This window comes from Microtus ochrogaster, chromosome 8, assembly GCF_000317375.1.
Source record: "Microtus ochrogaster isolate Prairie Vole_2 chromosome 8, MicOch1.0, whole genome shotgun sequence".
NCBI lineage: Eukaryota > Metazoa > Chordata > Mammalia > Rodentia > Cricetidae > Microtus > Microtus ochrogaster.
In genome coordinates, this window is record NC_022015.1 from 85,036,550 (window position 1) to 85,048,084 (window position 11,535).

Here is an 11,535-nt window from a genome sequence, read left to right on the forward strand (position 1 = left end):
CCGAGGGGGAGCAGAGGGGGAGTCCGAGGGGGAGCCCGAGGGGGGGCCGAGGGGGAGCAGAGGGGGAGCCTGAGGGGGGGCCGAGGGGGAGCAGAGGGGGAGCCTGAGGGGGGGCCCGAGGGGGAGCCAGAGGGGGAGCCTGAGGGGGACGAGTGGAGGCTTGGAGGAGGGAGCCGATTGGTGCACCTCTGACCCTTTGACTCAGAACGTAGGGTTTGGGGAGAAGAGTGGAAACGGATCCGGTTAGAAGGAGGTTATCCGGGGAGTGAGTTTTCTATGAGGAGAGCTGGAACACATCTCACCAGGAGGGAAAGAGAAATCAGCAGACAGTCTAGAAAGGAGTGACCAGGCCTGTAGGGAAGTCACCCCGTGCAGTGTCTTCAGAGGGAAGCGAATCGAGAATTGAAGCCACCTACATCAAATGACGACCCTTAGCCAAGACAGAAAGTGGCCACGAGTTGTTGTGAAGATGTTCACTGTAACAGCCAGTTTGTGGAGTGGTCGGGTGGAGTTTGTTAGGAGAGAATGGGGATACAGGTGGTGGGGGCTGCGGAGCAGCACAGGGCCAACCTGGAGGGGAAGTGCGGCTACATTTTTCTCTTTTTTATAGATGTGTGCTGATCCAGTAAGATGAAAGGAAGAAGCAAACACCACACACAAAACAAAGGGAAGATAGGGAGTTGTCTAGTGTTGCTGGATCCAGAGCACAAGGCACCTTGAGCGTGTCTGGAGTAGAGGTCACTGGAGGTGCCTGGACTCCCGGGGGTAGGGGGTGCTGCTGCTTGTGTGCTCGGCTAAGTTCATGTCCAGTGTGGGGTGTGATGCTGTTCTGCCCAGGGTCTGAGTGCTAAGCACTGCAGGGGCTTGGTTTAGAGCTCAGTGTTCACACAAAACAGACGTCTAGAGAGCCTTCTAACATGTCATGTGATACAAGGCCAGCCTGTTTCTACAAAAGCCTTCCCACTACCAGATGCATCTTGTACAATTTAAAAGAATCATTGGCAAGCAGGCTCTGTTTATACATAGGAAATACATAACTCTTGGTGAATTGTTTTTTTCAAGATACATATGTATAGAGGATAAGCATAAATACTCCAAGCAAATGGCTACTGTAAAACGTCATTTTGTGAAAAGTCAAAAAGGAGGGATTTTTCTTCTGTTTCCAAGAAAAACTGGATTTTTTTTTTAAAATTTGAAAGCAAAGAACTCATTTTTAAGTTCAATGCAATTATTAAATGCAATTAGACTAATTCTAGCAATAAATTCTCTATCAAGTTCATGTATCTGTTTGGACTTCTTAAAATTTAGAGTTTTAAGTTTTATGTGTATGAGTGCTTTGCTTATTGTGTGTGTGTGTGCGTGTGTGTGTGTGTGTGCCACATGTGGGCCTGTGGAGGTCAGGAGAGGGCGCTGCATCCTGCAGAACTGGAGTCACAGATGGTCTCTGCCGGAACTAGTACTCTTAGCCACTGAGAATGTCTGTCTCTCAAGTCCTGTATGTTGTATGTGTGAATAAATGAATCTTAAGAGCAGGTATTTTTTTTTTTTACTGGAGCTTTATTAACAATTTCTAGCATGGTCTATGAAATTATTAGTTCTACTTCTTTTTGACTTTAAAGAGAATTTGGATTCAGCAGAAGAAACACATACAGAAATTAAAGATCTGGAAGGAGTTTTACCTTGCTAATACAGTTTATTGTCTTGTTTTAGTTACAATTTGGAGAGCAGTATATGGAATGTCGGAGCTGTGTCAAGGGGACCTCTCCAGAGATATGGACACTCTCTTGCTTTATATCAGGTACGTCTCCTGCTTAAAAAAACCTGGTTATTGTCATAAGAATTTGTGTTAGGAAGATGCTAGACCTCAGATTCAATGAGAATAGTGGATTATAAGGCCCACAATATGGAGAGCTGGTAGACTGACATTTTATAACACTGTTTTATGTTGGTCATATACAACAATAAAGATTGAGGGCTTCTGGTCTCGCCTTCCTTTCCTGTCTTTGAGACGGGGCTTTGCTAAATATCCCAAGGTGACCTTGGGCTGGCTGTTAGCCTCACGTTTGTGATCCTGCTTTAGTCTTTTGGGTTCTGCCTAGTTGTTATTATATCAGTCACAAAAATATAATCAGTTTATTGTTTGAGTGATATTTAAGTGCAGAGCTCAGTGGCACTAAGCTTATTTATATTATTATATAATCACCATCACCATTATCTTCATAATTTCTTTTTAAATCTTGTAAAATGTAAGCAGTTCCTATTCTCTCCTTCCTTCTGCTCTGGGTAGCCTGTAGTTTGCTTCCTGTCTTGGACTCTGACTGGTGTGGGTGCCGACGTGAGTGGAAGAGGGTGGCGTTTGTTCTTTTCTGGCTTGTTTCCCTCAGCACAGTGTTTCCAAGTCTCGTCCATGTTGTAGCACAAACACTATTTCTTTGTATGTGCACATTAAAAAGATTCCTTGTGTTAATGGACGTTTAGATTGCTTCCACCATTTGGCAATGAGTGTTTGACCATCTTAGGTGCATTGTTGGGATCAGAATTGGAGAATCATGTGGCAATTCCGTGTTAAGTTTTTTGGGAACTACTCTACAGTTTTATATACCGACCGTACCATTTTACAGCCTGTTAGTGTTTATGGCATCCGCTACCGTCTACAGCTTTGCTAACCGTGTTTTCTATTTCTAGATAATGGGGCCTTGGTGATAATAGAGTGTTATTATTTTATGAATTATAGTTACCTAAAAACTTGTCTTGTTGCATAGTTTTTTGTGTTTTCTTTTAGAAGCACTGTTACACTATATTGCTCTGGCTGATTTGGACCCTTGGAGAACAGGTTGACCTTGAACTCACAGAGATCCACCTGCCTCTGCCTTTAGGATTAAAGGCCTGGGCTTCCATCACTGCTGTGACATAGTTTTATTGGCCACTTGTGTATCTACTTTGGAGTCCTGTTTATTATAGTCTTCTGCCATTTTTACATTCGTTTGTTTTCACCATTAAATTTTAGGAGTTCTTTCTGTGCTAAATTCACATTTCACCGGATATATGATTTGTAAATATTTTTCTTTTCCTGTGGTCTGTTCAGTCTGGCAATAGTGTTGCTCTCTTGTGTGTGGAGATTGACGCTAAGACCTCATGTGTACCAGACGATTGCTCTATGTTTTACCTACAGCCTTGGGTGGTGCAGGACATTGAACTTAAGTACTTACATATATAAGCCCATGCTCTAACACTTAGTTACATCCCGTCAGTCCAGAAGTTCCAGTTTTTTTTTTTTTTTTGAATTTTTGAGACAGGGTTTCTCCATAGCTATTGGTTCCTCTCCTGGAACTAGCTCTTGTAGACCAGGCTGGCCTCTAACTCACAGAGATCCGCTTGCCTCTGCCTCCTGAGTGCTGGGATTAAAGGCGTGCGCCACCACTGCCCGACTTAAAAGTTCCAGGTTTTATGTAGTACCAGTTTATTTATTATTTTTGGTTTTGATTACATATATAAGACATTGTTGTCAAATCAGTAATATGAAGGTTTTCCTTTATAATGATTTTTCTTCCCTCTAAGTTTAAGCAGCTTAGATCTGATGTCTGAATCTTTCCTCCAGTTTGGGTTTGTATGTGGTGTAAGTTAAGGGTCCAATTTCATCATTCTGTGTGTGGGTAAATACTTTCCTGAACCGTTTGCTGGAAAGACTGTCCTTTCTCATTAAACTGTCTGGCCTTCCCAGTTAGAAATTGTTTGACCATATGTAAGGGTGTCTCCAGGATCTCTGTTCTGTAGTATTGGTCTGTGGTTGACCATGTGTAAGGGTGTCTCCAGGATCTCTGTCTGTAGCATTGTCCTGTATGTTAGCCTGTATGCTGTTACTGCACTGGTTTGGATTGTAGTTTTTAAGTATTAGACTTCAATTTTTTTGTTTCTCTAATTTTTTTTGGCTATTAAAGATCACTTAGAAGCTCTATGAATCATAGTGTAGTTTCATGTTTTGTAAAAGAACATATATGTATTTGCAATTTCGATACTTTAAAATTTTTTTTAGATGATGAGTTTCATTGATTTTTTTATTTTGTATATGTGTGCAGGATAAAGGGCCTATAGAATGGGAGAGAATCACTGTCAACTCTGTTCAGAGAGGATATTTGGCTAGAATCTATAAAGAACTCTAAAAATTATACATACATACACAGATCATCTACTTAGTAAATAGTCAAGTTAATTGAACAGACAAATCGCAAAAGCTGGCACTGTGTGTCCGTAATCCTGGTGCTCAAAAGAGTGGCAGGAGGAGCCTGAGGCCCAAGACATCCTTAACCACATAGCAGCTTCAGGCTAGTGGGATGCATGAAACCCAGTCTCTAAGACACCGAAAGTAAAAAGAGAGAAGAAAAAAAACAAAGCTGGCTAATAAATACATGAAAAAAATATTCATAATTCTTACTCATCAGGGAATTGAAAATTAAAACTACCCTGAGATTGTATCATCACCAAGAAAAAAAATGAAGGGCTGGAGAGATGACTCTGTGGGTAAGAACACTTGTTGCTCTTGCAGAGGACCCAGATTGACCTCCCAGTATCCATGTGGTAGCTCAAAATGAACTCTAAATCCGGTCCTATGGGGTCTGACACTCTCTTTGCACCTCCATGGGAAACAGGCACACATGCTATATACATAAATACATGTATGGAGGCAAACACCCACGCACATAAAGTCAGCATAGAAGGAAACAAAGTCAAGGCCAAAAAGTGCTGTCGAGAAGGCAGTGGAGGAGGGACTTGTGTCCACTGCGGGTTAGAATGTAGACTGCCACAGCCACCTGGAAATTGACACGGAGGCTCCTGTAGAGCTGAGAGTAGAACCATGAAATTATCCAGGTACCATTCTTGTTTCTGTCTCTGAAGGGATCTCAGTCAGCATGCATCAGAGATATGTGCACATCCATGGTTATTGTAGCCCTACCCATAAGAGCCAAAATATGGAGCCCACCCTGCTGTCCACCAACCAACAAAGTGATAGTACAGATGGGGTATACGCATGGATATTATCCAGCCATAAAGATTGGAATTAAATTATTTGTAAGAACATGGTTAGAATTGCATATCCTATTAAGCAAAGTTAGCCAAAGAGAGACAAAAACTGCTTGTTTTTCTCATAGGTGGGATCTATATTTAAATATTAATATATGTATATATTGCATTAACTAGAGTGGGCACTATCGGCAAAGAGGAAAGATGTAAAGGGAGGAGCAGTTATGGGAGAGAATATCACATCTCTCACATGAAAATCGAGATCTGATTATCCACATAATTATATGTATGTATAGGGGACGTGGTGCGGAAGAGAGATTGGGTAAGGAAGGGGCTGAGCGAAAGAGAGGCAGGAGAGAGGAGGGAGACTAAGGGGCAAATAAGAACAGATACAGTAATATATATTTGTATATTGAACACTTGTTAGCTCCATGGCTGCTCAGACTTGAACTAATCATACAGAAACTATATTATTTGCAATACTGTTTGGCCAATAGCATAAGTGTCTTTCTAGCTAGCTCTTTTTTTTGCTTTTATTTTATTTTATTTTTATGTTTTTTTAATTTATTTATTTATTAAAGATTTCTGTCTCTTCCCCGCCACCGCCTCCCATTTCCTTCCCCCTCCCCCAACTAACCCCCCCCCCCCAGTCAGAAGAGCATTCAGGGTTCCCTGTCCTGTGGGAAGTCCAAGGAACCCCCACCTCCATCCAGGTTTAGTAAGGTGAGCATCCAAACTGCCTAGGCTCCCACAAAGCCAGTACATGCAGTAGGATCAAAAACCTATTGCCATTGTTCTTGAGTTCTCATTAGTCCTCATTGTCTGCTATGTTCAGCAAGTCCGGTTTTATCCCATGCTTTTTCAGACCCAGGCCAGCTGGCCTTGGTGAGAAGAAGTTCAAATGGCCAAAAGACACTTACGGTCATGCTCAACTTCCTTAGCAATCAGGGAAATGCAAATCAAGACAACTTTAAGATACCATCTTACACCTGTCAGAATGGCTAAAATAAAAAACACCAATGATAGCCTTTGCTGGAGAGGTTGTGGAGAAAGGGGTACACTCATCCATTGCTGGTGGGAATGCAAACTTGTGCAACCACTCTGGAAAGCAGTGTGGCGGTTTCTCAGGAAATTCGGGATCAACCTACCCCTGGACCCAGCAATACCACTCTTGGGAATATACCCAAGAGAGGCCCTATCTAGCTGGCTCTTATATCCTAAACTAACCCATCTCCATTAATCTGTGCTAAATTAAAAGGAAGGATTTAACTTTAACATAGCAAGATTATATACAGCAAAACAGGTATTTTTTACATTTGGCAAATTATGGAAAATACTCTATCATCTATCCTATCTTTGGGAGTCTAAAGTTTTATATCTAACCCATTTTCTATCATAACTAAGGAAAACTATAATTATAACTACCTATTCTTCAATTCTATCAAAGAGGAAATGCATTGTAATCAACTTCCAAAACTCTAGAATTGACAGAGACATCTTGCTGCCTGGACAGTCACCCAAAGTTCTTCTGTACTATTGAGGCATCCATCTTCAGCCTACAGGCCTGAAGTTTCTGCCAGACATTTCCACAAAGCAGGAAATTTGAAAATCTCTTATGCCTTTTACTGGCAAAGTTTATTAGTTGCTTTCTTATGTGTTCTCCAAAATGTCTGGCAGTTCTTTCATGAAGCAGGAACCCTGAAGGACCGTCTCACGTGTAGGCAAGTTCAGCAGTCATTTTTCTGTAGGTCCTGCACGTCCAGTTCATACAGCATAACATCAAGCAGTCCAGGCAAGAGCAGTTTCACTCCATAAGGAGCCTCTTTGTTGCCCATCTTCCTCTTGAAGTAATTGGCACTGCCAGGAGCAGATGTGTCTCATTGTCATGAAAAGTACTAGGTTTTTAAAACATTTTAAATGCCTTATTCCATAGGTCTTTGAAAATGTCATAAAACAAAATGGAGATAATAGCCTTCCAGGAGTCTGTTTGTAAGACGGAACTAGCCTTCCAGGAGTCTGTTTCAGTGTTAACAGCTCAGCTCTATTCCAGAGTAAAGGGAATATATAGGATGGGGAGAGCGGCTGGGGCACCACCTAATTTACATTTGTCAGTCCTGTCCTCCCATATAACTGGAGCACAATACCTAATTATCATATGGACAGCAGGGGACATTTCTGTGAAACTGTGTCAAAAGTCATGAGTAAGGTAAGTCAGGCAGCCGGGTTCAGAGACAACTTCCAGATAAGTCAAGCATCCAGGCCTATAGGTCAGGGATAGAGTCCTGCTGCAGAGGGCGTCGTCCGTATTATGCTGAGCTCAGAGAGCCATCTGGACGTGATGAACTGCAGCCTTAAATGCAGGGGACTCTAACAAGTGGGTGAAGCATTTGCTGTGCAAGCGTAAGGACCAGAGCTCGAATCCCTTCAACCACACAAACACCAGGCAGGCATGGCAGCCTGCTTGGAATCCCAGTGCTCAGGGTGGAGATACAGGATCCCTGGAGCAAGCTGGCTAGCTAGCCCAGCCGTACTGGTGATTCAAATGACAGATCTGCCTTGATATATAATATGTGCAAGCCTCAAAGAAAACACCTGTGTCTGCTGCTGTCCTCCACATGCATTAACACATGCGTGTGCACACACGTACAAACATGCGTGCGTACACACATGGGGATCTTTTTAGTGAATAATATACTCTTGAGGTCTCAATCTTCATACCACTCAGAGAGGAGAAAAATGGCTCTATCAGCAACAACACCAAATCAAACAAGATACAGAAATACACTTAGAATTGATTAAATTTACCATTGCTGACAAGAGAACAGAACTTGGCAGAAATTATGTATTTAATGATAGGAGTTATTTAAGAAGAAGGAATAGAGAAGGGAAACACAACATTAAATGAAAGACAGGAAGGGGGTGGGATCTGGCTTCGCTGGAAGAGTGCATGGCCTATCGTATCTGCTCTCCAGTGCTGCCTGACCTGTGTGTAATGTAACGTAATGCCTGTAATCTAGCGCTTGGGAGGGAGGGGCCGGAAGACCTCACCTAAGGAGATGAGAACATGAGACACCCCCTCGTCCTCCAACACAGACACGAAGGATAGGAGCTTCCGGCCTGAAACACTCAAACTGACAGTTCACCTTATGTGATGTGCTGAGTTCCTAGCCAACTAGGAGGGCAGAGGGCAGGGACCCTTCGCTGTGGGTACCCGGAGTTTCCCAGTTTTGACTCTCAGCGTCACCTCAACTGCCTATTGGCTGTCTCTACCCTGGAGCAATGGCAGGTTGAACCCACACTTGTTTTCAGGTACCTGGGGTAGATGGATTTTTCAGTAATAGGTTCTCTCTAAACTTGGAGCCTGACCACAGCTTTCTGAGACACGGAGAGTTCTTCCCTGGGTGGGGGGTGTTTCTCACCAATGGGAGTCACTGTGTGAGTATAGCGCCAAGCTGCACTAGGCTTTCGCAGACTGTGGGCTAGTCCTGTAGGGGTTGGGCTGTGGGGATGTTTTTGCCAGGGCTTCCTGACTGGGCTGAAGCATTGCAGGGACTGGAGCCTATGTCGCCAACTCTTGTCTCTCACTGCCCGTCTGCCCGTCTGTGGTTTCCAGTGCTCTGTCAATTACTTTCTTTTTGTTACCTGGATCTTCTCATCTACCGCATCCCGGAGAAGTGACTTCTCATTTGCCATCCGTGCCATGCGGTCTCTTTGGCAGATTTTACAGCTTTCCCTCTTACGTTTATTTAGTGTTGCATCCATTTGTAATAATTCCGTGTATGGCACACAGTAAGGGTTCGGTGTTGTTGTTTGGCGTGTGCCTGTTTTCCTGCATCACCTTTCTCTTTGCACAGTTTTGTCAGTTTTCTCAAAAACCGTTTGACCACAAGCGTCTCTCTTTGTTGTCAGAGCGTCTCTGGACTCTGCGTTCTGCTGTGTTGACTTACGCTGAACCCACTGTCTTGAGACTTGTTTTGTATTAAGTTTTTCAGAAATTTACTTACTTTTACAGACTGTTGGAATTCTGATAGAGATCATGCTGAGTCTGTCCTTGGACTGTGAGATTTTTGTCATTGCAGCGTTACCTCTTCTGATCCCTAAAATGTAGCGTCTTCCCATTCATATCTCTGTGAATTTCAACTGTTCTCTAACTTCAGTTTTGAACTCTTCTCTAAATTTATTCCTGAGTATTTTTTACTTTTGATGTCGGGGTAGCTGCTTTATTGACTTTGCTTTTGTGTGGTTCATTGGAAGCGTGTGGACATGCATGTCTTTTGTGCACTGACCTCATGCTTCATGAACTGAATTCACTCACCAACTCTTCGTCTCTCAGGATCTTCTGAGTAGAAGCTGATATCATCTGCTCATGGAAATTGTCTTCCATTCCCCTTTCTGGGCCCTTACTGTGTTTGCCTCTGTGCCCCAGGCAGACCTTCCTTGCTGATTTCAATAGGAACAACCGAGTAGGCGTCCTTGTCCTGTTCTTGGTCTGAGGGGAGAGCATCCCACACTTCACTATTCACTATAATTTCATCTTAGTGTTTCCCTTAGATAACCTTTATCAAAATTGAAGAAATCATCTTTTTAGTTTGTTGAAATATAGTGGTCTATACCATTTTGCATCATTTATATGACTCATTTGTGCATCTGGGTAACTAACTTATGAGTGTTGTAAGATTTCCTAAGGTGAACTGGAGGTGTGTGTTTTCCCACAGTCATAAGTGGTAATACATGTACTTGGAGTGATATACAAATGCCCATGGTTTTTGTGACTAGTGAGGAAGAACACTGAGTAATTCAGAATAGCAAGAAGAATTTACATAGGTGGTAAAATTAAAATGTAACTATCGGGGACTCAGATCATTCAGGCATTGGGAAGACCCCATCAGTGAAGTCAATCAACGCTAACGATGCTGCTTTTCCGATGTATGAGCCGTCCGCTGTAGCCCACTGCACTCTGGTGCACTATGTTTCTGTATAACGTAAATATTTAAGTGAAAATGCATCACTCAGCCTTTCGTAAGCGCAGATAAGTTTCCCTCTGCAACCAGTGGTGTGTTCCGATTTTAGGGATGCTCTGAGCAGTCTCTGAAGAGCAGTGTTTAGATAGAGTCTTTTAAGAAATGCATGCATGCTGCTAAGAAATAACTATCTTGTCTACTGATGTGCGTGTTTTAACTTACAGGAAAACATCTTTATGTATGGAGGCAGAATTGAAACAAGCGACGGCAATGTCACAGATGAATTATGGGTTTTCCACATACACAGTCAGTCTTGGAGCACAAAAACACCCACCGTTCTTGGCCATGGTCAGCAATACGCTGTGGAGGGACATTCGGCACACATCATGGAGCTGGATAGTAGGGACGTTGTCATGATTGTCATATTTGGATATTCTGCAATATATGGCTACACAAGCAACATACAGGAATATCATATCTGTGAGTTTCTTTCAAGATGTCGTTTATTTATTGGTTGGGAGCACTTTTGTTTTTAATTTTCTAATTATTTGGTCAAAATAGTAAGTTATTTTAGATTGGAATTATAATGTTTTTCAGTATAATCTTCTTGGTTATGTTAGACTTTTGTCTAATATTGGGTATATCTTGCAGCCAGATGAGGGGGATATTACACATTCACTTTCAAATATTTTTAAATATGAGATGTTCCAACAGATGGTGCTGTTTCCTTGGATTTTACCTATGAATCAAAAGCTGGAATTAGCTCTTGTCTTTGCTTGTCTTTGGTTTCATGATTTTTAGGATTTCCAGTTTTCTGTGTTATGTTTCAGTCTTAGTGTGAGGCCTATTTACAGTAGATTCTCCAGGGTGAGCGCTGGTCCCTAGAGAGACTGTTGTTTAATGTATGAAGGGAACCTTGCCAATCTGTGCATGGTTTTCGGGATTATTGTGTGTGTTTTTTTAGTAAGTAACTTTTTCTAGTACTCCCCCACCCTGATCCTTTAGGCCATTTTTAAGCATTGGTAATTTTTTTTTTTTAGTTTGTCTGCAAGCATGCATCTTATAGTTGCTATTGAAATTTACAATTATACTCATTTCTGGGTCTTGTTCATTTACTGTGTCCCAGTTCTTGGCTTTTGTTGAACAGCACATGTGGCCTTTAAGTCCTTACAGTCTCAGCGAGACCACCCCTTCACAGGCCACACAAGTAGTGAGAGTTCATGTGTGCTTAGCAGAAGCGTTCTCAACCCGTGGCTGGCGACCCTGTCCACAGAATCTGTCTCTAACAACTCATAACAGCAGCAAAATTGCAGTTAGGAAGTAGCAAGAAAACAAATTATATAGTTGGGGTCACAGCATGAGGAAGGTTGAGACACTGGCTTAGAGGAAGATGGACGTCACAGTCTTCTCTGCAGCCCTTCAGGTGGTGGCAGGATTGTTTCTGTGTCCTCTGTAAGCTTGTATGAGCACAGGACGTGCACACGTGTCCTCTGTAAGCTGGTATGAGCACAGGACGTGCACACGTGTCCTCTGTAAGCTGGTATGAGCACAGGAC

At 42.5% G+C, this 11,535-nt stretch overlaps 1 protein-coding gene across 1 annotated transcript in view; it reads left to right on the top strand.

Moving 5' to 3' along the window:
- Atrnl1 (attractin like 1) overlaps positions 1–11,535 on the top strand; it is a 558,188-nt gene that overhangs the window by 31,661 nt on the left and 514,992 nt on the right. The window contains exons 7-8 of the mRNA XM_005352541.3: positions 1,711–1,798; positions 10,205–10,460. Of these exons, the coding sequence (XP_005352598.1) occupies positions 1,711–1,798; positions 10,205–10,460 (344 nt within the window). The remainder of the gene's footprint in view (positions 1–1,710; positions 1,799–10,204; positions 10,461–11,535) is intronic.